We start from the raw sequence: 25,561 nt of genomic DNA, 5'->3' as shown, positions 1-25,561 counted from the left end.
CTCCAGGGCCCCAGGGATTGCAAAGCCCAGGCTCTCACTCTCCTCCTGCACAAGGAAAGCTTCACTTGCCCACAAGAAGCCAAACACTGCCCCACACCAAGCCATCCACACCACTTGACTTTCAACCTCCTTCAAGCCCTTGCCTGGCAGCAGCACTTCCTCAGCCCACAGCTCCAGCAACACCACAAGGCCTTGAAGGCTCTCCTGCACTCCACACCTCTCAGCCACACCCACACCCCTTGGCCACCCACAACCCAACAAGCTTCCTGCTCACCACTTCTCTTCCCAAGCCTCACCTCCCTTGGGCCCTCTCAGCACACCACCAACTGACCCCAGAAGGCTCCAGCTGACAGCACTGCTTGCAAGAATCCCAGGCACTTCCAAGGGCAGACTATGAGCCCAGAGGCAAACCCCAAACCTTTCCCCTCTCCACAGGACTCTCTCCCATTTCCCATTCTTCCCAGCACCTCCAGCACCTAAGAGGCATTTGCTCTGGGGCAGCTTCCTCACACAGCCACACAATTGCCTGGCCTGCAAAAGACCTCTCTCAGCACTGAGGCCAACTGCCAGCCCCAACACCACCAGGGACACCAAACCATGGCCCCATGGCCACACCTTGCTGCAACACCTCCAGCCATGGCCACTCCACTGCCTCCCTGGGCAGCCTCTGCCAGGCCCTGACCACTCTGCCACCAAACTCATTGCTCCTCCTCTCCAACCTAAGCCTCCCCTGACACAATTTCAGGACACTTCCTCTCCTCCTGCCACCTGAGACTAGGCACAAGAGCCCAACCCCCACCTCACTGCAGCCTCCTTGCAGGCAGCTCCAGAGGCCAAGAGGTCTCCCCTCAGCCTCCTCTTCTCCACACTGAACACCCACAGCTCCCTCACCTGCTCCTCACCAGCCCTGCTCTCCAGACCCTTCCCCACCTTTCTTGCTCTTCTCTGCACCTGCTTCAAAGTCCTTCTTGGAGTCAGGGGCCCAAACCTCACCCCAGCATTCCAGGGGTGGCCTCCCTGGGGCCAGGACAGGAGGACAAAAACCTCTGACAAACTCTTCACAGCTCACAGCAACTAACTCTGCAGAGATCTCAGGGAGGCTGGAGGCTGAGTGCTCTGCTTGGCAGTCTCCAAAACCACTTCAGGAGGTTTCAAACTGCCTTCAAAATCATCAACAGCGCTTTGAAACTCTCCCAGCCCCCTACAAACTCATTAAAAGCTTTCACAGCTCTCAGAGCTTCCTCCAACCACCTCAAGCTGCATTCCAATCTCTTCCCTAAGGCTGCTGCAGAGACTTTCATCACTTTTGGGCTCCTCAAAACTCCTCGAATATCCATGAAAAATCATCCAAACCTCTTCACATTTCCTCAAAGCCTCTGGAAAACTTTGCAAAGCTCCTCCACATCTCTTAGAAACTCTCAAACCCTCCTTGGGAAGAGATCTGGAGGAGCTCTTTGCCCCAGCCCTGCCCTGCAGCCGGAGCCAAGCCGGCACCAACCTGGCTGAGAACTCCACCTCCCAGCAGTGCCCTGAGCAGCCCTGGGGCCCAGCAGGGAAAGGCTCTCAGCATGCCCCGGGGCCTGCCCAGACACTGCCCTGCTCTGCTCCCCAGCCTGGGGGTCTGCTGGGGGCTGTGGGATTGGATCCCTGGGGGCTAAGGGTTGCAATCAGGATCCTTTGGGGCTCATGGGGTGGAAACCTGTGGCTGGAACCAGAATCTACTGGGGCTGGGTGGGGGTCTGGAGTACTTGGGGGCTTGATGGGGCCTGGCACTAAAACAAATCATTGAAATCTCTACCAACCTCCCAGAAGTTCCTAACAGCACCCAAAGAGCCTTTGAGATCTCTCTGCTAAGATCCTTGGGGAGGTTTGAAGGAGGTTTTGTATTCTCAAAACTCTTCAGATCTGCCTGAAAAATTACACAAACATCTTCAGAACTCCTCCAAAACATCTTCAGAAGTCACCAAATCCCTTCAGAACTGCTCAGAAACTCAGCTGGAGTGCACAGAGCCCTGAGGCTGAGGCAGATCCTGGGACCAGGAACCTCTGGGGATGGGTTTTGCCCTGGGTGGGGTTTGGGGAGGGCTCTGTGAGGCTGCCTGTGGGGTTGAGGGGCAAGGAGTATTCCCGGGGTTGGGGAAGGGTTTGTGGGGTTGGGGGTCAGTGGGTCTGGAGGAAGCTCTGGGGGGAGATTGGGAGGAGCCCCTGGGGCTTGGCTTGGGAGCTGCTGGGGTTCTGCTGGTGGTGTCTGTGGGGTACAGCAGCACTCTGTAAGGTTATGGGATGGGGGCTGGGCAGTTATGGGGGGCTGTAGGTTTCTGGGGAGGTTTGTGGGGTTGGGGGTGGTCAATCTGGGTTGGGAGGGGCAATCTGTGGGGTTCTGATGGGGGCTGTGGGATTGGATCCCTGGGGGCTAAGGGTTGCAGTCAGGATCCTTTGGAGCTCATGGGGGGAAAGCTGTGGCTGGGATTGGAATCCACTGGGGCTGGGGGGGGGTCTGGGGGGGTCTGGGGGTCTGGAATGTCTGGGGGTTTGATGGGGCCTGGCTGACCCTGGCACACTGGGTAGGGCAGGAGCCACCTGGGCACCAGAGGCCCTGATGTGTCCCCAACTGTGCCCCCACCCAACAGCAGCTGCAGGAGGGGCTGGGGGTGGATCCTCCCCCTCCAGCCAGGACAACAAAAGGCTCAAGGTTAAGGGGGAGAAGCTGAAGCAGAAACTGGCAACCAGCATAGTCTGGGGGGAGTGGGAGGGGTGTTCTGGGCAGGGGGGCTGTGGGTTTGGGGTGATTCTGACACCTCCTTAACCTCTCCGCCCAGCTCTGCAGAAGGCCCAGCACCAGGGGCAGGCATTGTGCTGCCAGCCCAAGGGCTGAGGCAGGAGCACCCCTGGCTGCTGGCCCAGCACAGCCAGCTCCAGGCACTGGCAGTCTGGGGGGGATAAAGCCCTGAACCCCCCAAACAGCCTCCCCCAGCTCCCTGTGCCACCCCAGGCAGCCCATGCTGGACCTTGCCACAAGCAGGAGGAGCCCAAAATGCCCCCAGGGAAACCACAACAGCAGCCTGAGAGCTCAAATGCCTCCCTGGGACCCTCAGTTACCTCCCTGCACCCCAAAGCTATCCCAAAGGAACCAACAATGGTCCCCAACACCCAGGCAGCAGGAAAGGACTCCCCCACCCCCAAGGGACCCAGCACTGGGGGGGGCTGTAGAGGGATTCTGGGGGGCTGGGCCCATGGCAGTGCCATTTGGGACCCTGCCTGACCTGGGGGCAAAGAAGACTTGGGGGGGCAGCAACATTTGGGGACCCTCCTGTTCTTCCCTCCCCACTCCAGCTGGGCACTCCTCCAGTGCCACCCAAGTTGGGGACCCCATTGCCCTGGGGGTACCCCCCCACCTCCTGGCCTCCTCTCACCAGTAGCCTTTCTCTCCAAATGGGGGCTCCTGCCCAGGAGGCCACCCCAGCCCCAAGCCCCGGGCTCACAGACCAGGCCAGGCCAGGCTCTGAGGTGCTCTATGGCCAAGCCAAGCTGAGTCCAGCACCAAGCCACTGCTGGACCCCCCTGGACTCTTCCTTGGACCCCCCCAGCAAGGGCAGCGCTCAAGGAGATGTCCTGCAGCTTGTGCAGGGATGAGAGCAGCTGAGGAGAGAGGGGAGAAGGCAAAGAGAGGGCAGAGAATGACCAGCAGAGAGCTCAGCACCACCCCAGGCTCCCAGCCAGGCTGCCAAGGTGCTGCTGGGCACCCACCGGGCTTGGCTGGGGGCAGGGCACCACTGCCAGCTGCAAGTAGCCAAAGGGGCAAGCTGGGCACACTGGGCACAGAGGCTTAGCCTCCTGAGGGCAGGGACAAAAGGCAGAGCCCAGCTGGGGGACACGGAGAGCCAGCCCAGCCCCCAGCACAGGGACACAGGGACACAGGGCCAGGGACAGCCCCTGCAGCCCACCAATGGCTCCGCCTGCAACACAGCAGCAGCCAAAGGGGGCCTGCAGCTGCCCCCACCAGGGGGAGGCAGCAGCACAGCACCACAACGAACCCCCAAACACACCCACCCCGACCCAGACCCACACACAGCTCCCCACAACCGCACCCACCCCCTCGCACCACCCCACCACTCCCCACTCCAAGCCTCACCACCCCGACCCACACCACACCCACACACAGCCTCCCCCACCACCACCAGCTCCTACCCCCAAACCCACACAGCCCCACGGGCTCCTCACCAGCCCCTCACACGCCCCTCTCGGACCCCAAGCCCCCACCCAACCTCACACACGCCCCCACAACTCCACAGCCCCCAACAACCACCCCCCACAGCCCCACCCACACCAGCCCCACACCTCACCGAGCCCTCCTCAAGCCCAGCTCCAGGACACAGCCCTCAGCCCCACCGCAGCCCAATGCCAACCCCACCAGCCGCTCCCCCAAGCCCCAAGGGATCCCCACCCCAGCAGCCCCCACTCTGCCCCGCGCCTGCCCACACCTACCCCACAGCCCAGGCCAAAGGGTTGCAGAGCAGGAGGAAGAGGAAGGCCGAAGAGCTCGGAGCAGAGGCAGCTGCCGACTGCCGTCCCCTGCAGCCTCCTGGCAGCCTGGGCGAGCAGAGAGCGATGCAATGGAGGCCCCGAACCGCCCACGTTGCAGCCCAGCCCAGGCGGGGGCTGGGGCCGCAGACGAAGCCCCGCCCACGCCCGGGCAGCCGCAGCCAATCACAGACGCCGGATTACCCCAACCACGCCTCCAAGTCCCAGCGGGGAGCTGCGGCCCTGGCTCCGCGCGGGGCATGCCGGGAGGTGCAGCTCTCAGCCAGGGCGGCGCCGTCTGGGCTGAGCTGCGCTGCGGGGGCAGGGCTGGGGCACAGCAGCTCCGCAACAGCTCTGACCCAGCAGCTGCGCACAGCTCCCAGGAGCTTTGGCTCAGCTCGGAAAGGTTGCGTAGAGGTTTCCAAGAGCTCCGGAGAGCTTCGGAGGAGTTTTTTCGCTGAGGATTCTCTGCGGGGTTGGGAACCCAAAACCTCCTCCCAGCCTCTCCCAAACTCTTGCAAAGAGATTTCGATGCCTCCCGGGGGGGCTTGGGGCAGCTCCAGGGGATCTGAACGGCTCGGGAAGAGCTTTTCTGTCGCCTTCCAGAGTTTCCAGCAGGTGCTGAGGACTTTTCCGGCAGTTTTCAGCCTGTTGCAGCATTTCGGAAGGATGTTGAAGACGGCAAGAAGCCAGAGCCTGGCTGAGAGCTCTGCAGAATCAGTTTGCAGGAGCTTGGCAGCCATGGGGATGAGGTTCTGGAATTGGTTTGGATTCGTTTTGGCACTTTTAATCGTTTCCCGAAGCTCTGTGGATTATTTCCAGCCCCTTTTTGTTCCTTTTGAAGCTATTTTCCTCATTTTGGGCTGATTTTAATGGGTTTTGGGGAGACTTTGCTTAGCCTCAGGCATTTTGAATGACTGCTGAGGAGAGTTTGAGTATTTTCATCTCCTTTTTCATGATTACTGAAGACATTTTGATCATTTTCAGGCCTTTTCAATGATTTTTTTTTGAGATATTTAGACCATTTTTGGGTTTTCCTAATTATTTTGAAGTATTTTCATTATTCTCAGGCCCTTTTAATGATTTTTGAAGTGTTCTTACTCATTTCAGACCCTTTTAGTGAGTTTTTGAAGACATTTTGATTACTTTTGTGGATATTTGATGTTTTTCTACAAGATTTTGATTCTTTTCAGGCCCTTTGAATGATCTTCAGAGAGATTTGCATCATTTTTAAGCCATTTTTTACAAAGCATTTTGAGTGCCAAAAAAAACCTCCTTCAAATTCTCAACTCTTCAAACAGAGCTTTTGAAGCATCTTTAGGGAGGTTTAGGAGGTTCTAATAGTTTGGGAAATGTTAAAATCTTCTCCAAGTGCTGAAACAGGAATCCAGAGGCACAAAGCTGTCAGCTCCCTTGAGCTGCAGCTATAGAATTTGGGGGGTTTGAGATGTGAAGCATCAGGACTGTGGAACCTGCTGCTCCTGGCAGAGTTGATCCAATCAGAGAAGAGTTTGGGTTGGGAAACCCCAAATTCAGCTGGCAGCTGTGGGCAGGAGGAACATTGCCCTGCTTGAAGCAGAGCCTTTGAACTGCAGCTGAGGGTTCAGAGCTGCCTTAGGAGGAGACTTGAGCCCTGGGGATGGATCCCAGTGGGAGTTGTGTTCTCAGCCCCTGAGTGCTGCTGGTTTGCCACAGGGTTTCACAGACAGACTCCCTAAGGTTGGAAAAGACCTCCAAGCTCATCAAGTCCAACCTTCTACCCACATCTCCATGACCACCAGACCATGTCCCAGAGTGCCACCTCTACTCATTTCTGGAATACGTCCAGGGACAGTGACTCTCCCACCCCCCTGGGCAGCCTGCTCCAATGCCTGAGCACTCTTGAAGCAAAGAGATTTTTCCTCCTCTCCAACCTAAATCTCCCCTGGTACAATTTCAGGGCATTTCCTCTTGTCCTGTCATTGGTTACTTGGGAGAAGAGGCCAATATTGGCCTCACTCTGATCTCCTTTCAGGTCCATGTAGAGATCAATGAGGTCTCCTCTCATCCTTCTCTTCTTCACAATAAGCAATCCCAGCTCCCTCAGCCTCTCCTCACCAGACCTGCTCTCCAATCTCCTCCCCAGCTTTGCTGCCCTTCTCTCTCCCTGCTCCAGCACCTCAGTGACTTTCTCATACTGTGATGCCCAAAGCCAAACACAGCACTTGAGATGCAGTCTCCCCAGTGCTGGCTCCAGAGAGACAATCACTTCCTGCTGGTCACAGCCCTTCTGATCCAGGCCAGGATGGTGGAGGTCTTCCTAACCACCTGGGTGCACACTGGCTCATGCTCAGCTGGCTGTCTACCAACACCCCCAGGCCCTTTTCTGCTGGGCAGTTTCCAGCCACGCTGCCCCAAGCCTGCAGCCTTCACTGGGTGGTTGTGATGCTAGCACAAGAGCCAGTGCTTGGCCTTATGAAACCTTCTGGAACTGACCTGAGCCCAGCAGCCCAACCTCTCCAGACCTCTCTGCAGAGGCTTCCTACCCTGCAGCAGATCAACACTCCCACTTCATGTTGTCTGCACCTTGCTCACTCCTTAATTTCTTGCTGTTTATGTGGCAGAAGATGCAGTCAGAAATCACCTGAAGTGCCACCACCATCAGGGTTTGTCTGGTGAACATTGAAAGGCTTAGAAAATACAGACCAGGGGAAAAAAAACCCAAACCAACAAGAGCACACCTAACAAACACTAAGGTGAGCATTAAAACTCCAGCTGAGTTATAGCCACCCTGGGTTTCAAATGTTTCCATGAGCAATCATAGAATCGGTTCTGGGAGCTCTGTGCTTTGCCTTGGCAGGGAGGTGAGGGAGACAAATATCTGCTGCTCAGCACTGACTAGGTCCAGCCCATGGCTGTGGTCATAGCATCACAGTATCATAGTATCAGTCAGGGTTGGAAGGGACCACAAGGATCATCTAGTTCCAGCCCCCCTGCCATGGGCAGGGACACCCCACACTAGATCAGCCTGGCCAGAGCCTCATCCAGCCTGGGCTTAAACACCTCCAGGGACAGGGCCCCAACCACCTCCCTGCACAACCCATTCCAGGGCTTCACCACTCTCATGGGGAAGAACTTCCTCCTCACCTCCAGCCTCAATCTCCCCACCTCCAGCTTCATTCCATTCCCCCTAGTCCTATCACTCCCTGAGATCCTGAGCAGTCCCTCCCCAGCCTTCCTGGAGCCCCCTTCAGATACTGGAAGGCCACAATGAGGTCACCTCAGAGCCTTCTCTTCTCCAGACTGAGCAGCCCCAACTCCTTCAGTCTGTCCTCACAGGAGAGGTGCTCCAGCCCTCTGCTCATCCTCCTGGCCCTTCTCTGGACACCTTCCAGCACCTCCACATCCCTCTTGTCATAGGGGCTCCAGAACTGGAGGCAGTACTCCAGGTGGGGTCTCCCCAGAGCTGAGCAGAGGGGGAGGATCACCTCCCTTGCCCTGCTGGCCACACTTCTCCTGCTGCAGCCCAGGATCTGATTGGCTTTGCGGGCTGCAAGTGCACACTGAGAGCTCCTGGTGAGCTTCTCCTCCCCCAGCACCCCCAAGGCTCTCTCCTCAGGGCTGCTTTCCAGCCAGTCCCTGCCCAGCCTGGATTTGTGCCTGGGATTGCCTCGACCCAGCTGCAGGACCCTGCCCTTGCTCTTGTTGAACCTCCTGAGGTTGGCTTGTGCCCACCTCTCCAGCCTGTCCAGCTCCCTCTGGATGGATCCCTTCCCTCCAGCCTGTCTGCTGCACCACACAGCTTGGTGTCAGACAGCTTGGGGTCATTGCATCATAGACTGCTGGGATGGTAGGGGCTGGAAAGGAGCTCTGGAGAGGAGGTTCAATCCCCCTGCCAGAGCAGGATCCCCTGGGGCAGGTCCCACAGGAACGCATCCGGCTGGCTCTGGAAGCTCTCCGGCAAGGGGCACTGCAGGGCCTCTCTGGGCAGCCTGCTGCAGGGCTCCAGCACCCTTCCAGCCAAGAAGTTTCTCCTCATGGTGAGGTGGAGCTTGCTGTGTCCCAGCTTGCATCCATTGCCCCTTGTCCTGTCCCAGGACACCATTCCAGAGAGCCTGGCACCACCTTCTTGACAGCCAGCTGGATGTTTTTCCAGGCCTGGCCCTTCCCAGCCTAAAGGAGTAAGAATCAGAGAGTGCCTGTGGCTGGAGAAGACCTTTCAGGTGCAGGTCAGCCATGCCCTGACCCTGGCACTGTGCCAGAGCTGAGGAGGTCCTTTGGTCAATAGTATTTTGCTGTGGGCTGAGGACCAGAGAGATGATTCCTCCAGCAGTGCCAGAGAGCAGCAAGGGGCTGGGCAGTGGCCAGAGGGTGGGCAGAGGCCATGGTGAATTGTTCTGCCATCCCATAATCCCTGCAGCTGCCCTGGAAGCAGAATGCAGAGCCAGCTCCTCCCCTCTGCTCCCTCATCTCTCCCTGGGGCAGGTGGCAGCTGTTGGCTCTCCTGGTTTGTGGGATAGGGGAGGGGATAGGGGAGGGGATAGGGGAGGGGATAGGGGAGGGGATAGGGGAGGGGATAGGGGAGGGGATAGGGGAGGGGATAGGGGAGGGGATAGGGGAGGGGATAGGGGAGGGGATAGGGGAGGGGATAGGGGAGGGGATAGGGGAGGGGATAGGGGAGGGGATAGGGGAGGGGATAGGGGAGGGGATAGGGGAGGGGATAGGGGAGGGGATAGGGGAGGGGATAGGGGAGGGGATAGGGGAGGGGATAGGGGAGGGGATAGGGGAGGGGATAGGGGAGGGGATAGGGGAGGGGATAGGGGAGGGGATAGGGGAGGGGATAGGGGAGGGGATAGGGGAGGGGATAGGGGAGGGGATAGGGGAGGGGATAGGGGAGGGGATAGGGGAGGGGATAGGGGAGGGGATAGGGGAGGGGATAGGGGAGGGGATAGGGGAGGGGATAGGGGAGGGGATAGGGGAGGGGATAGGGGAGGGGATAGGGGAGGGGATAGGGGAGGGGATAGGGGAGGGGATAGGGGAGGGGATAGGGGAGGGGATAGGGGAGGGGATAGGGGAGGGGATAGGGGAGGGGATAGGGGAGGGGATAGGGGAGGGTTAACCAGGTTGGAAGAGCCCTCTGAGATCATCAAGTCCAACCTCTCACCCAGCACCATCTGATCAACTAAACCATGGCACCAGGCTCTTCCTAAGCACCTCCAGGGATGGAGACTCCACCACCTCCCTGGGCAGCACATTCCCATGGCCAATCTCTCTCTCTATGAAGAACTTCTTCCTAACATCCAGCCTAAACCTCCCCTGGCACAGCTTGAGACTGTGTCCTCTTGTTCTGGTGCTGCTTGCCTGGGAGAAGAGCCCAACCCCCACCTGGCTCCAGCCTCCCTTCAGGGAGTTGCAGACAGCAATGAGGTCTGCCCTGAGCCTCCTCTTCTCCAGGCTCAGCAACCCCAGAGCTCCCTCAGCCTCTCCTCCCAGGGCTGTGCTCCACCCCCAGTGCCAGTGCCAGCCCCGCCTGGTGCTGAGTGCGGGCAGCAGGGCTGGGATGAGAGTTGCACTCTGGACCCCGTCCCTCCCGGCCGCTCTCTGACACCTCACCGCCCCCCCCCATTGCTGTCCCAATGCACATCCTGCACAGCACAGACTGCAAACAGCCAAGAGCTTCAGGAGCGAACCCCGCGGCCCCCAGCCCCGCCGGCACCCCCCTGCCCCTGGCCAAAGCCAAACAGAACAATTCCTCACCCTCCCCAAGCCTGCCCCAGCCCCACGGAGCCCCCTGCCCCCCGCGCCCCTCCCGACCCCCAACTCCACACACGCCCCCGGCAGCCCCACGCAGCCAGAGCCTTCCCCGCTGCGCTGCCGCCGCCCTCAGCGCTCCCCGGCCCCCTCAGCCCCTCCCGCCCCGCCGCAGCTCACCAGCCGGCAGCTGCCGCTCGCCCGCCAGCACCTCCGGCACTTCTCCCGCGCTCCGGCCCCGCTGCCGCTCCCCACGGGGCAGCAACAATGGCGGCCGCGGCCGGCAGGGGCAGCTCCTGGCTGGGCCTCGGCAGCGCCCAGGGGGAGGAGCTGCCGCGCTCCCGCCGCCTCTCATTGGCTAAGGCTGCCCGGCCGTGGGCGGGGCTTCTGTTCCAGCCTGCTCCCTGCTTCCGCTCCCCGTCCCACGTGGCCGCAGCAGCCGGAGGGGCCGGGCCGGGGTCTCCCTCGCAGCGCTCTCTGCTCGCCAGCAGTCTGCCGGGGCCGGCGGCTCCCTGTGCGCTGAGCTCTTCCTCCTCTTCCTTCTCCTTCTCCTTCTGCTGCTCTGCTTCGCTCTTGTCCCGGGGTCCAGGTGGGGTGAGGGAGTCTCTGGGGCTGAGTTGGGGGTCGTGGGGTGGGGATCAGGGAATGCTCTCTGTGGGACTGCGAGGGGTCGGGAGGGTCGCTTGGGTTGGGGAGGGGTTTGTGGGGCAGGGGTCGGTGGGGCTGGGGCGGGGGGGAGCCTCTGCGGGAATCTAGGGGGAATCGGTGGGGTGTGGTTGGGGGCTTCTGCGGATATGTGTGGGGGGGTCCGTGGGATACGGGGGAGATCCGTGGGGTACGGGGTGGGGGTGGGTCTGTGAGGTCCGGGGGAGCTCTGCAAGCTTGGTGCTTGGGGCCTGTGCGGTTTGGGGGGGGTCGCTGTGATTGTGGGGACCTCTGTGCGGCTGTGGGGGTCTGCGGTGTTGGGGGTTGTCGTGGGGGGGGCTGTGGGGTAGGGCAAAGGTGTGCAGGGTCGGTGAGCGTCGTCTGTGCTGTTCTGGGAGGGGTCTGTGCGGTTGCAGGTCCCCGGGTGGGGTTGGGGTGGGGGCTCGGTGGGGTTCCTTGTGCTGCTGAATCCCCCTGCTAGGAGGTGGTTTTTTTTCCAAGGATTCTCTGAATCCTTTGAGCTTGGGATCTGCTTTTGACCTTAGCTGCTGATTCTTGATCTTGGGACTGGATCTGAGCTTGCAGCTGGTTCTTGGGCTTGGGAGCTGGCTCTGAGCTTTGGAGCTGGGTCTGCACTTGTGATCTTGGTTCTGGATCTTAGGGGCAGGCTCTGGGCTCAAGAGGTGGTCCTTGAGCTTGGGAGGTGATTCTGACCTTTGTTGCTGGTTTTTGATCTTGGGGGCTGGCTCAGCTTGGCTGAGTGTGAGCTTGGGAGCTGGGTCTCACTTTTGATCTCGTTCTTGAGCTTGGGGCTGGCTGTGAGCTGGGGAAGCTGTTCTGAGCATGGGAGCAGGTGGTGAGCATAGGAGCTGAGTGTGAGCTTTTCACCTGCCTTGAGCTTAAAATGTGAGAGGTTGGGTTCTGGGTCTGGATTTTGATCTGGGTCTGAGCCTGAGGGCTGGGTCTGCACTTTTGAACTGCTGCTTGCGCTTGGGAGCTGCATCTGAGCTTTGGAGCTGGTTCTGCACTTCTGATGTGGGTTCTTGAGCTTGGGGACTGGTTCTAAACTTGGGAAGTGCTTCTCACCTGAGTTTCTATCTCTGAGCTTGGGGGCTGGGCCTGAGCTTCAGCTGTTGTTCTCACCTTAGTTGCCCTCTCTGAGCGTAGGAGCTGGGTGTGAGCTACTGAGCTGGGTGTGAGCTACTGAGCTGGGTGTGAGCCTGGCCCCTGCCTTGAATTTAAAATGAGAGAGTTCAGCCAGTTGGAAGTTGAAGCTGAGCTGCTTTGCACTGCAGTGCTTCAGAGTTTGTGGTGCTCCAAAGGCAGATCTCAAAGAGCTGCTGCAAGAGTTGAGCTGAAGTGGCACAGTGCCCTGCAGAGGCAAAAGCTTTTCCCTGCCAGTCAGCCATTGGAATCCTCTCCCCAGGGCAGTGGTGGATTGCCCTGCAGGGCAGAGTTGGAAGGCTCAGCTTGGCAGGGGGCTGGGCCAGCTCCTTTCCAGTCCAGTGTCAGCTGGCAAGGTTGGAGCAGCTGAGCCTTGGGGTCCCTTGCAGCCTGGCATTGTGTGGCAGCAGAGCTGTGCTGCTGGTTTTGAGGGCACTTGGAAAGCTTCTGGAGCATTTGTGCAGAGTGTGCAAGACATCCCTGAGCCTAGCAACTCCCTCAGCTCTCTTCAGAATGAACTCTGCAGAGCTGGAAGAGCTTTCCAGGAATTTGGCAGAGTTTGGGAGGGGTTGGGAAGGGATTTTGGTTCTCCTCCTCCTTGTCCTCTTCCTTGTCCTCCTCTGCCTCATCTTTTTCCTGCTCTCCCTGGAGGCTGCCCTTAGACTCCTAGAATGCTAGAGTGGTTTGGGTTGGGAGGGAGCTGCAAAGGTGCTGCAGTCCAAGCCCCTCTGCAGTCATCAGGGACATCCTGCACTAGCTCAGGTTGCCCAGAGCCCTGTCCAGCCTCACCTTGAACATCTGCAGGGCTGGGACCTCAACCCATTCCCTGGGCAACCTGTTGCAGTGTTCCAGCAGGCTCCTGGTGCAGATCTTGTTCCTCACCTCCAATCTCAATCTGCTCTGCTCTAGTTTGCATAAGCCTGCAGGGACAGGACCAGAGGCAATGGCTTCAAAGAGTCCCTCTGCAGCCTTCTTGTAGCCCCCTTCAGGTACCAGAAGGTCACTCTTAGGTCTCCCCAGAGCCTTCTCTTCTCCTCTCCAGGCTGATCACCCCCAGCTCCCTCAGCCTGTCCTGGTAGCAGAGCTGCTCCAAGCCCCTGATCATTTTGTGTCCCTCCTCTCGGCCTTCTCCATCAGGTCCATGTCCTTCCTGTGCTGAGGGCTCCAGAGCTGGCTGCAGTGCTGCAGGTGAAGTCTCAGCAGAGCAGAGCCAAGTGCCAGGATGGCCTCTGTCCATCTGTGGCCCTGCTGCTTTTGGTGCAGCCCAGGCTGCCCTTGGCCTTGTGGGCTGCAGGCTCCCCCTGTCTGTTCTTGTCCAGCAGCACCCCCCAGTGGTTTTCTGCAGGGCTGCTTCCTATCCCCTCCTCCCCCAGCCTGTGCTGATTGTGAGGATTGTGCCAGGCCAGGGGCAGGACCCTGCCCTTGCTGTTGTTGAAGCTCAGGAGGTTGCCCTGGGCCCCCTCTGCAGCTTGTCCCCTTGAGCTCCTCCAACTTGTTCTGCAGGGTATTGCCTTAGTTTTAAGGAGCCAGAGAGGCTCTCTTTGAGCCTTGTGAAAGGAGTTGATGCCAAGCTGTGGCCAGAGGGTTGGATAGAATTGGGCAGTTTCCATGGCTGTGCTGTTCAGAGCTGCATCCTACAGTGCAAAGCATCAAATCCACAACAATCCATAGTGTGCCTGGGCCACGGGAGCCAAGCAACCTCCCTAGGCCAAAGCTTCCTCCAGAGCTCCACCAAATCAGGCCAGAACCCCAGGCCCCAAATGCCTTCCCCCTCCCCCATGCCTCTCTGCCCCTCCTCCCCCATACCCAAGACCTGCAGTTACAGATTCTGGTAGGCAGCTCCCAGGTGAGCCAGGCTGCTCCAGGCTGCAATTGGCAGCATTGCCAAGGCCTCAAAGCTCCTCTGCAGAAAGAGATCCCAGAAGATGTTCCTGGGAGCAGAGAAGAAGGGCAAAGGAGGTTGGAGATCCTGTGCTGTTCCTTTGTAGAGAGTGGGTGCAGGCCTTGTGGGAATGAACTAAGCTAGATGACACTTTGTGGTGTCCCTCTGGACTCTGCTGTCCCTTCTGGAGTTCTCTACTCTCTGGTGTAAGACATCCCAGTGCCTTCCACCCACCACAGGGATTCTCCTCCATGCTCTCATCCAGGGGCTTCTGTTGGGCCCTGCTGGCTGTGTAGATCAGCCCTGGTGATGTTGTAGGACCCTGGGGACTCTTAGAGGGCAGCAAGTGAGTGGAGATGGAGCAATGGATGGAGAGATGGAGGGTGAAGGCTGCAGGGGGTGGGAGGGCTTAGTTCAGCAGCTGTGTGGCTCTACCTGGCTCCTACCTCCAATGGTGCTGGCAGCAGCTGACCCCAGAAGCTCAAAGTCCCAAACCCTGCCTGGCTCAGGACCCTCCTGCCCTGTCCCCTCCTGACATGCAGCACAGCCCAAGCAGGCACTCAGGGCTCCTAGCCACACAGCCCAGCCATCCCCCATGGCAGGAGTCACCTGAGGTCTCACTCCCTCTCTGTCCCCCTTCCTCTCATCAGTTGCTGCCTGAGGTGTCTGCAGGGTCCCTCCCCAGCCCTCATCTGTAACCCCCCCTTGGCTTGGTGCTGTTCTTTCAGCCCTCCAGCTGATCCCAGCCTTTAGTCTCAGGCCCCTTCCATTCTTGTGCTGCTGCTTCCAGCCCAGTTCCTTAGATGCTTCCTCAGCCACAGCATTTCCCACTCCACCCTTCCAGCTGCAGTGGCAGTGGAGGTGGGGGACACAAGGCCATGGGAGAGCCAAGGCAGCAGGGACATGGATGGGCCAGGAATGAGGGAAGGGCCTGAGAATGGTCAGGCAGGAATTAGGCCTTGTCCCCCCAAGAAGGGGAGAGGATCCAAAGCCCAGGTGGCTAATGTGTGTGCAGGGAATGGCAGAATCTGGCAGCATTTGAGGAGGTGAAAGGAGTGAATTGTGCTGCAGCTCTGCCTGTGTCAGCTGGGAGATGAACAGCAGCCCATGGGCACTGTGCCCTCCCATCAAGCCTCATTTTTCTCTTGGGGATGTGGAGTGGCAGCTCCAGGAGAACTGCAAAGAGCAAGCTGAGAGAAATGGTCAGGGAGAGAAGGAAGCAAAACCCTTTCCAGTGAGTCTCTTTGGGCTGCAGGTGTGTGAAGGGTGCTGGAGGTGTGAGGTTTGGGCAGGAGCCAGAGACTCTTCCAGCATCCCAGTGAGGGCTGAAGAGGTTTAGCAAGAAGCTGCCCAAGTCCCTTCCCCCTTTGCTGCATCTGCAGAGATCATGAAGCTCCCTTTGTGTGTGTCCTGAGGGCTGCTGTGATCTTTTCTTGGGGAGTGACCAGCAGAGAGGTGTGTGCAGGGCAGAGCTGGGCATAGAGTGAGTGTGGTGGGGGCAGAGCCAGGGAGGAGAGCTGGGTGCAGAGCAAGATCTGCTGTCAAAGGCAGCTGCAGGCAGCAGAGGTCTGGGTAGGCAGTGGGAGGAAGCTGCAGGGAAGGCCTGGGAGAGGCTGTGTGGAGGCAGCTGTGTTGTGGTGCTGGCCTGCAGCTGTGTGCTGGTCAAGGAGCTGAGTCTGCACTTGTTGAGGCCTCCCATCTTGAGCAGCCCTGGCTGTGTGCTGTGGCTGTGCTGCTGGGCTTGGGAGCTGCCCTAGAATGGCTGAGCTGTGCTGCCTGGTCCTGGGTAGTGCTGAGCCATCCCTTGCAGGTCAGTGTTCTCCTTTGAGCCCTTTGCTTCTCTGTGGCAGGAGTTGTGTCCCTCTCTCTCTCCCATCATCCCTGCCCCTGTGTGCTGTGGAAGAGCAGAGTTTGCAGACCTGCCCCTTGGAGCAGCCCAGCAGGTAAGGAACCCAGAGTGGGGCAACAGCAGGACCGCAGCCCCCAGACTCCCAGGGTACCTCCCAGCCTCCACCACCTTCTCCTACCCACATTTCACCCCTCCAGGGGCTGAGACACATCAGGTGTTAGAGTTTGGGAACTCTCCAGGCTTGTGGGGGTCAGTTGTGTGCAGGAGGTGATGTTTGAGTTTCAGATTTGGAGGGTGGTGGGAGAAGGTTGGAGGTGGTTTGGTGTTCCTTGGTCAGTGCTGCTGCCTCCATTGCATGAGCCAGGAGAGATCAAAGGGCAGGGCCTGGGCCAGGATCCCCCCTGCCAATGCCACCAGGCTTGAGGAGAGTGGGACAAGACCACTTGTAAGCCCCAGGGTACCTCAAGGCACTGATCACAGGAACCTGGGGTCTCAGCACAGGTATTGGAGGTCTGTGCCCACACTGTGGCAGAAACTGAAGGTTTGATGTCCCCTCTGCATTCTCTCCTCCAGCTGGGTGTTGGGAGGTGTTGGGAGTCAGGGAGTGTCATGTCCCAGGCAGGATCTGAGGGTTTGAGGTCCTGGGCTCAGGTGCTTCCATCCTCCCTATTGCAGAGCTGTGACCCCTTCCTGCCACAGTATGGCCTCACAGAAGGACCCAGGCAAGATCTGGGAGGAGAAGAAACACCCAGAGATTAAGTTGGAGCAGCCAAAGTTCGGACTGAAGGGAGAGGAAAAAGAGGACAAGATCAAGGATGATGCTGAGAAGAATGATGACTATGAAGAGGAGGATCATGATGATGATGAAGGTGACCAGGATGAGCAGGAGGAATGTATGGAGGAGGATGAAGCCAGAGCAGGTCCCTGAGTATCACCCAAAGAGCTGAATCAGTGTCTCGAGTGTGGGCAGAGCTTCCCAGGTAGCTCAGAGCTAGTGAAGCACCACTGCCCGCAGCCTGGCTCCCGGCCCTTCGTTTGTGGTGACTGTGGCAAGAGGTTCCGCTGGAACTCAAAGCTCATCCAGCACCGCCGCACCCACACTGGGGAGAAACCGTTCACCTGTGCTGACTGCGGCCAGAGCTTCACCCAGCTCTATAGTCTCATCCAGCACTGCCGCACCCACACTGGAGAGAAACCCTTCACCTGTGCTGAGTGCGGACGCAGCTTCACCCAGCGTGGCAAGCTCACTCGGCACTGCCGCACCCACACGGGGGAGAAACCGTTCACCTGTGCTGACTGCGGGAAGAGCTTCACCCAGCGCTATAGTCTCACCCAGCACTGCCTCACCCACACTGGAGAGAAACTCGTCTCTTGTGACAACTGTGGCAAGCGGTTCAGGAGGATCTCTCATCTTAGGCAGCACCACCTCACCCACACTAGTGAGAAGTCCTTCAGCTGTAGGGACTGCGGCAAGAGCTTCAAACAAAGCTCCAGTCTTACCATCCATCGCCGTATCCACACTGGAGAGCATCTGTTCCCCTGTGCTGCGTGTGGAAAGAGCTTTACCAAGAGCACGTCATACCTCCGGCATCAACTGATCCACAGTGGTGAGAAAACGTACAGCTGTGCCGACTGTGGTAAGAGCTTCACCCAGAGGTCCTCCTTTTGCCAGCACCGCAGGGTGCACAGTACTGAGAAGTCCTCCAGCTGCAGGGAGTGAGGCAAGAACGTCAAACGAAGCTCCAGTCTCATCATCCACCGCCGCATCCACACCGGAGAGAAGTCTTTCCCCTGTGCTGAGTGTGGCAAGAGCTTCACCAAAAAGGGGCACCTCAGCCAGCATCGCCACACCCATACCGGTGACCAGGCTAGACTGCGGGGAAGGAACAAATAGATCCACCCAGGCTCCATTGGGATCATCCTGACCTGCCTAAGTAGCCTTTTGCAGCAAATTGAACCCAAATTGTCTCTTTTTCTTCTGCATTTCTCAGAGGCTGGGGGCTCCAGCAGGAACAAACACCTCCTGCCCTTCTGAACACCAATTAGTGCTGATGAGAACAATTACAGTGCTGAGTTGGCACAGCCAGAGCTGCCATTGGAACGGGACAGAGCTTTACCAGGGTTTGTCTGGTCCTTCCCCAATCTGTGTCTCCCTGGGGTAAAAAATCATCTGTCCATTGCCCAGATTAATTGATACAAGGCCAAAGTTACCCAAATCCTGCCTGATTGTTTGTATCTTAGACATTCCTGCCCACAATGCCCAAATACTGAGGACACTTGCTCCCTAGGAATGGGGCTGGAGCTGTGTGCTCATTTCAGGGAGGTCAAAGTGAAGTTCTCAGAGACATCTCAGTGTTTTTTTTCATTGTGTCAAGGGATGTTAGGTGTTTGGGGGGGTGCTGGAGGGTTCTAGGATTGGTTTTCATAATCTTTGGAGGGTGCAGAGGGGATGTAAGGGAGGTGTTTGGAAGCCTTTGGAGGGCTTCTGACAGCTTTCCACTACAGAACTCTGCTGCTTTCCAGCAGGCCTGGGGCTTCCAAAAGCCTTCTCCCTAGCTCAGCAGTGTTCCTCATGCATTCCTGCTGACTTGAGGCTTCTGTCAGCCTTTCCATCCACACAAAAGTGGGAAGAGATTTCTCTGAGTGTTGAGTTTTCAGGATATTTAAAAGTGCAAAGAGTGAAATCACTGCAAGAAAGGATGCTGTGCCTCAGCACAGTGCCCAGAAATGCTCCCCCATGATGTTTGTCTTACACTTGGATCTGAGCTTAGCTCTGCAGCTCTCAGCAGTGTGCCTGGCAGAACCGTGAGCTGTTGCTACACAAGCTGGAGCTAGCTGAGCTGCTGCACAAATCCACAAGTCCTGTGCTCAAGATGCTGCCTTGGGAGCTGAAAGTGCCTGTGCAAATGTCATGGTCTTCAGCTGGAGAGACCTCTCCCCACAAATAACTGCCAGAGGAACAGTCTGGAGTTATCCAACATGCAGAGAACCCCAGAAGGGCACTTGGGCAGGGAACTGGGAAGCAACTAAGGAAGTGCAACTGCAGGTGGGCCTGGGAAATTCTCAACCTGTGAGAGCAACTTGGGGGTGTGGAGCTGCCCCACTGCAGGAAGCCTTTAAGGCTGGTGAACCAGCACTGGATGCCAGGTGGTGCTGATCCCTTGCTTTAGAATTCCCTGCTTCTCCTCCTTTCCTATCCTGCAGCTGCTGTTGTGCAAACAAGGGCAGCTCCTGGACCATGTGTAGAGCCTCTGATTCTCTGCTGACCAACTATAAGCTGCAAAGATGTTTTCCTGCATGAGCCAGAGGTACTGGCACCTTTGATTGGAGCATGCTTTAGTTTGTACACAGGGCTGGATTCTACTGCTGCCATGAATCAATGGGAGAGGGAAGAAAGTCTACCAAAATGAGGTACCTTGGGCAAGAGAGGTTGGGTTAGGGACTTCCACACCTCTTAGCTACTTCTTCTGTTAAGGACTTCTGGGCCTTGTGATGTTAAGGACACTCTAAGACTCTGTCATGCTGGGGACTCTGCAGTGTTGTAATAAAGGACTTGTGAGAGGACTCCTGAGGTTCTCTACCCTCTGCCCTTCTGGCATCTCGTGATACCAGCAGGGGGTTGGTCCATTTGTCAGGTCAGAGGGCACCCTGTTCTCAGGGTGAATCATTAAGGACTCCAAACAAAAAATAAGGTGGGGTATGTGTGTGTGCAGGGAACATGGTTTGGGGGAAAGGGTTTGTGTTTAGCTTGGCTTTGAAAGAAGTTGTAACAATCAAGGGTACTTACAGGCCCATTCAAAGCAATTAAGCCAACTCTTTCAGGGACAGCACCTGAGGGGGTGGCTCAGACAACCTCTGTGAGTGTGTGAAACCTGGCAATAGCAGTTTTGTATGTTTTGAGGTTGTGTTTCTCATTTAAACTCAAATGCTGAAGATTCCTTGATGTATTGACAGATGGATTTGTCTTGCTACAATATAAAAGACCTCTCAAGTTTTGCAGGCTGCAACCCTTGGAAAAAAGTTTCCTCACAGCATCATCACAGAAGATATCTTTCAAGGACTCTACCTTCCTGGTGTCCCTGCAGATCCATTTGAATCTGGAAGGAAGCTCTCACTTCAGTTCCAACTGAAGGACTGTCGGGGCAGGGTGTAGGTTATGGATTTGTTCTCCTGGCTTCCAGGAGGAACAGGGATGAAACGAATTTTGTCCTATTTGCTATGGGGTTCAGCATTGCTACTCTTTTACCTTGTGTAATTTCATATAACTGATTCAAAATGTAGTGTCCAATGTGCTACTGGTGTCTAATGATGGTGTAAAACAGATTGGTGCCATTAGCCAATCAAAACTCATGTCTGTTGTGAAAATTGTTTAAAACTTCTTTCCTTCTTTTCTTTCTTCCTTGCTTCCATCTTTGATTGACAAGGTGGTGTAAGAGGCTAACTCTTGTATCTCTTGATGTGAATCCACAAAGATAAAGTCACCTTGTGTATCATGGGAAGGCCCTGTGTCACAGCTCTCATGGAATGGTACTGAAAGAGTGATAAGGAAACAGTTGTGGAGGTTAGCTTTACCATTGGTAAAGAGAACTATTTAGAGTAGAGTAGAATAGAATAGAACAGAATAGAATAGAATAGAATAAACCAGGCTGGAAGAGACCTTCAAGATCATTGAGTCCAACCTATCATCCAACACCATCTAATCAACTAAACCATGGCACCAAGCACCGCATCAAGTCTACCCCTCAAACACCTCCAGTGATGGCGACTCCACCACCTCATAGGTGTAAAGGCATCTCAGTAGAACCTGTACTTCATAGTTCCTTTGTTGCTGTGTGTACTACCCACCCATAGGTGTTAGGAATAGCTGTTGATTGTATCATCTATAACGAATCAAGCATTTATCATCTTAGTTGTAGCAATATTACCTTTAAGACTTGTATTATTGATAAGTGTGGTGGTTTAGGCTGGGTGCTGGCCTGGATGCCACTGCACAGACTACACCTGGGAGGTCCCAAGGGGTGGGCCCAGCCCAGGGGGGTGGTCACAGGAAACCAGGGATTGCATTCCCATAATGCCCTGCTCCCCTATAAAACATCCACACGGGGTCTTCACTTCCTCTTTTCTCCCCTGCTGCTGCCTAGGTAAAATGGCATGAGCTGCCTCCCTTCGGCCTGCCCAGGCCCAAGGCTGGGTTGGGGGGGGGGAGGAAAGAGCCCTGGGGGGTTTGGGTGTACCCCCAGGTGGGGATGGGATGTTCTTGGGTATGTTCTGGGATCTCTCTCTTTTGTCACAGTGTTTGTGGTTCTCTGTACAACTTTCATTGTTGTTTTTATTGTTTTTCTATTTAAACTTTCCATCACTTTTGCAATCCATTTGTCTGAGTCGTTATTTCTGCCCGTGGTGGGGAGGGAGTCTGCCCCAACTCATTACAATAAGGACATTGATCAGCAGAGCATGATCATTCCCTTCTGAAGAAGGGCAGAGGCATGGATCCCAGTGAATATGACAAGAGGGTGGGAGAGTGAGAATGGATTGGATCATGTTCTCAGGCTATTAGACCAGGGACTGAAAGATTCTAGAAGCAGGACAAAAAGATTTGTGGGATGGTTAATGTTTGCCATAATATCAGCTGTGATAATATTAGCATCCCCAGCTGCTTCAGTTACAGCTCTGACAAAGGGCATACAAACTGTGGACACAGTGAGAACTTTATTGACCAATGTGAAAAATGATTTGCAGCTGCAGGAAGCTGTAGATGAGGAAATAATGGCAAGGTTATGCATGCTTGAGGCCAGTGTTGTTTGGTTAGGAGACCAACAAGCTGCCTTGCAGACCCATATGATACTGCAGTGTGATTGGGAATATCATAAGCAGGACATGTGTGTAACATCCTTGTCTTGGAATGACTCTCAGCATGATTGGAACTCTCCCAGGTCACATTTACAAGGGGCCTTTGATAGCTCCTTGAAACATAATGTCCAAACAGTGAAGCATCAGCTGGAACTGCAGTTAGCCAATACACAACAGGTGAGGATTGATTCAACATGGCCAGCACTGAACAAAGATCTGAGCTGGCTGAATCCAAACAATTGGTTCTCAGGTCTGAATCAGTGAGTGTGGGTTAGAGGTGGAATCTTTGTGGTGATTGGCATTGTAATTGTAGTGTTAATGGTGTTTGTAATCATAGCTTTTAGGACCAGGAGGATGGTCAGGACACAAGTGATGGCTGCTGGTTTAAACCATATAAAAATAGGGAGTTGTAGGAAAGCAGAAAGTATCTATGGAAGGTTTCAGGACAAGAAAGAACAACAGGCTGCTGATACTGGAAGGATGGCCTGGTGAGAAAGAAGAGCTGACCGTGGTAAACAACCTGGAGTGTGAGACAGAAGGACACTTGCCTCCATGCTGGAGAAACTCAACCTGATATGGGATGAAGATAACAATGGCCAGCTGCATATCAAAGGAGAAAATTCAGTGAGCAGCAGTGGTGCAAGAATGTCAGGGAGTTGCTTAGCCTGCTGGATTTTTCCTGTAAAAACTGCTTGATCTGTGCCAATAAACAATTCCTGCTCCACCAACAAGGAGTCTGTGCAGGCTTTCAGACAGAGAGGCTGAGGGACCTGGGCTGCTTCAGACTGGTGAATGGGGTTCAGAGCACTGCCATAGCAGTGTGCACATGGCTGAAGGGTGGTTTCAGAGAGGATGGAGCTCTCCTTGGGTGTGTTACGAGACCAAAACCTCCACAAAGTGCAGCTTGAAAGGTTCAGAGTGGAGATGAGGCCAAAGAAATGTCCCTCAAAGGGCAGAGCTGCTATGCATGAGGCCATCCAGAGGTGTTGGGAAGTAGCAGAGAGAGCTGAGACAGCTCACAGAAGGGATGGAAATGGCAGGGGGAGAGCTTAGTGGGGAAGCAAGATTGGTGTCAGCAGCCTGAAGGGAAAGACCTAAAGGCATGGGACAGTGTAGGAGAGGCTGCAGTAGTGATGGCCAAGGGCTCTGGCAAGGCTGAGAGGCCCAACGGGACCAAGGTATTTTTACCCTTGGCTCGAGCAGTTGTCTCTGCCACCAAGGCCTGTGAGGAGAAACTTGGCTTTGAGGCTTTGAGGTTCTTCTAGTCCAAGGGCAGTGGTCAGGGTTTGGCTTTATGTTTCATAGAACAAAGGCATACTTTTCTGCCCTGTACTTTGCCTTTGTCTCCCTGCAATCATGGCCTCTAACAAGCTGCTCTAATGAGTCCCTAGGGAGCCTTTGTCAGTAACAAGCCTCAGTGAGGCCAATCAGTGCTTCAAGGTACTTTGGAGTTTTCTTCTGACTGGAACTTCTTGAGAGGCTTCTTGGCAGTACCTTGGCAGAGTCTCCTGGCAGTACCTGAGGATGATGTCATCAGCCCTAAATACTCCATGGGGCTCATTAAATACTGCTGAACCTCTAATTATTGCCAAGGTTTCTGCAGATAATTGGAGAGGTTTTTATTACACAAAGCATCTGATAAAAATGATTTCACAGGGTGAATCAGAGACCTGAGCCACAGGTGAGGGGCAGGATCTGCTTTGCCGGGGGCTGGGGGTCAGGGCTTGGCCCTTTGGATCAATGAAACCCCTCCAGGTTTCCTCAGCAGCAGAGCCAGCTTGAGCTGCTTGTCCTGACCTGTCAGCACTGCCTCAGTTCTCTGCTCTCAACACAGCGTGGAGATGCTTCAGTGCCTCCAGTGAAGCTTCCCTTGCATCCAGTGTTTCCTTCTGCTCTAACCAGACCCTGGGGACCCTTTCCCAGTATGCTTCACTGGGACCCATTAAGAGTAGAAGAAAGTTCAGAGTTTGAATCTGACTTTGACTTCTGGAGAGGTTTCATCAGCTTCTTCTCAATCCCTGAGGGTTACAGGGTACCAAAAGCCACCAGAAGAGTCATTAAAACACCTTGAGCTGGTCCTCTGCTGCCCTATTGGGCCGGACTCCTGGACTAGAAGGAACTACTGGCAAGCAGGCAGCACTTCAGGAGACAGCTCTGGCCAGGAGCAGAATAGCACAGCAGGGCTGAGAATACTGCCAGAGGATCTCAGGGAGATGAGGAAGGCAGAGAGAGCTTCAAGGTGGCCAGGACTGGGAGGGTGACTGAGAACTCACTGGAGGAGAAGACACTGCAGTCACTGATACAGTGAGGCTGTGGGTGCAGGACACTGCAGCTGTAGCTCCTGGAGGCATCTCCATCTTGGCAGCTGATGCTCAGCTGAAGGCTCCTGGAATGTGCTCACAGAAGGAGGACCAAAGCCCTTGAGTTTCACCATGTGAGCAGCAGTGAACAGAGCTGGGTAAGGAGAAGGCTTCACCCCCAGCCCCTCTGCCTTTCTCTCTTCCCTTCACTGTCTCTGCAGCACTGCAGGCCACTTCTCAATGGGACTCTTCTTTGCTGGGACTGGGCTGTTTGTTGCTTTCTGCTGTAACTCCAGAGGCAGAGGTTCTGACTCTGCCATGGATTGGTAGTGATGAGGAATGAGCTGAGGGGTTACATGAGGCTGAAAGAAATGTGCCCTAACTTGTCACTGCCTTTCCCTCCTCGGACAGGTCTCCATGGCCAGAGGCAGCAGATGGCCAACAGCAGCTCCATCACCCACTTCCTCCTCCTGCCATTCCCAGGCACAAGGCAGCTGCAGCTCCTGCACTTCTGCCTCTTCCTGGCCATCTACCTGGCTGCCCTGCTGGGCAATGGCCTCATCATCACCACCATAGCCTGGGACCACCACCTCCACACCCCCATGTACTTCTTCCTCCTCAACCTTGCCCTCCTTGATCTGGGTACCATCTCCACCACTGTTCCCATGTCCATGTCCAATTCCTTGAGGGACACCAGGGACATCTCCTATGCAGGATGTGCTGCACAAGTACTTTTTTTTCTCTTTTTCATGACAGCAGAATATTTTCTCCTCACCACCATGTCCTACGATCGCTACATTGCCATCTGCAGACCCCTGCACTATGAAACCCTCCTGGGCAGCAGAGTTTGTCTCCACATGGCAGCAGCTGCCTGGGGCTGTGGCTTTCTCAATGCTCTGCTGCACACAGCCAATACATTTTCCCTGCCCTTCTGCCAAGGAAATGCTCTGCACCAGTTCTTCTGTGAAGTGCCCCAGATCCTCAAGCTCTCCTGCTCCACATCCTACATCAGGGAACTCTGGCTTATTGTGGCCAGTGTCTGCTTAGTCTTTGTCTGTTTTGTGTTGATTGTGGTGTCCTATGTGCAGATCTTCAGGGCAGTGCTGAGGATCCCCTCTCAGCAGGGACGCCACAAAGCCTTTGCCACCTGCCTCCCTCACCTGGCTGTCGTCTCCCTGTTTCTCACCACTGCCTTTTTTGCCTACCTGAAGCCCTCCTCCACCTCCTCCCTGTCCCTGGATCTGTTACTGGCTCTTCTGTACTCGGTGATGCCTCCAGCAGTGAACCCCCTCATCTACAGCCTGAGGAACCAGGAGCTCAAGGCTGCCCTGAACAAACTGATCATTGGACAGTTTCAGAAGCAATAAACTCTTTGTCTTCTCCTGCAGAGCAGTTCTGATGTCACTCAGCGCAGGCCCAGCCTGGCTTTTGTACTTTGTGGTGGTGGATTTTCCTGTTTATAATGTTGACATCCCTGTGCTAATTCACTCTCTGCTTTGTTTTATTGATCTGGTGTTTGTGTCCCAGGGTCTGTGTCCTTGTTCAGTTAAACAAAATAAAGAGCCTTTCAGTAACAGTTTTGTTTCTTGAGAACCTTCCTCCAAGCCTCCTCTGGAGCTT

The 25,561-nt window shown here is 55.7% G+C and overlaps 1 protein-coding gene and 1 pseudogene across 1 annotated transcript; both read left to right on the top strand.

The window, feature by feature from the left end:
- Window positions 1–17,685, top strand: part of LOC137456909 (zinc finger protein 420-like) — a 207,079-nt pseudogene extending 189,394 nt beyond the window's left edge.
- A 7,035-nt stretch (window positions 17,686–24,720) lies between these two features.
- On the top strand, window positions 24,721–25,308 carry LOC137456908 (olfactory receptor 14A16-like). The gene has a single exon (XM_068168597.1). It carries the CDS (start codon window positions 24,721–24,723, stop codon window positions 25,306–25,308), a length of 588 nt encoding a protein of 195 aa, XP_068024698.1.
- The last annotated feature ends 253 nt before the right edge of the window (window positions 25,309–25,561 follow it).

The sequence above is a fragment of the Melanerpes formicivorus genome, unplaced genomic scaffold (assembly GCF_026170545.1).
Source record: "Melanerpes formicivorus ecotype bairdi unplaced genomic scaffold, bMelFor1.0.p_v2 SCAF_142, whole genome shotgun sequence".
Lineage (NCBI taxonomy): Eukaryota > Metazoa > Chordata > Aves > Piciformes > Picidae > Melanerpes > Melanerpes formicivorus.
This window is presented reverse-complemented; position numbering and strand designations above follow the sequence as displayed.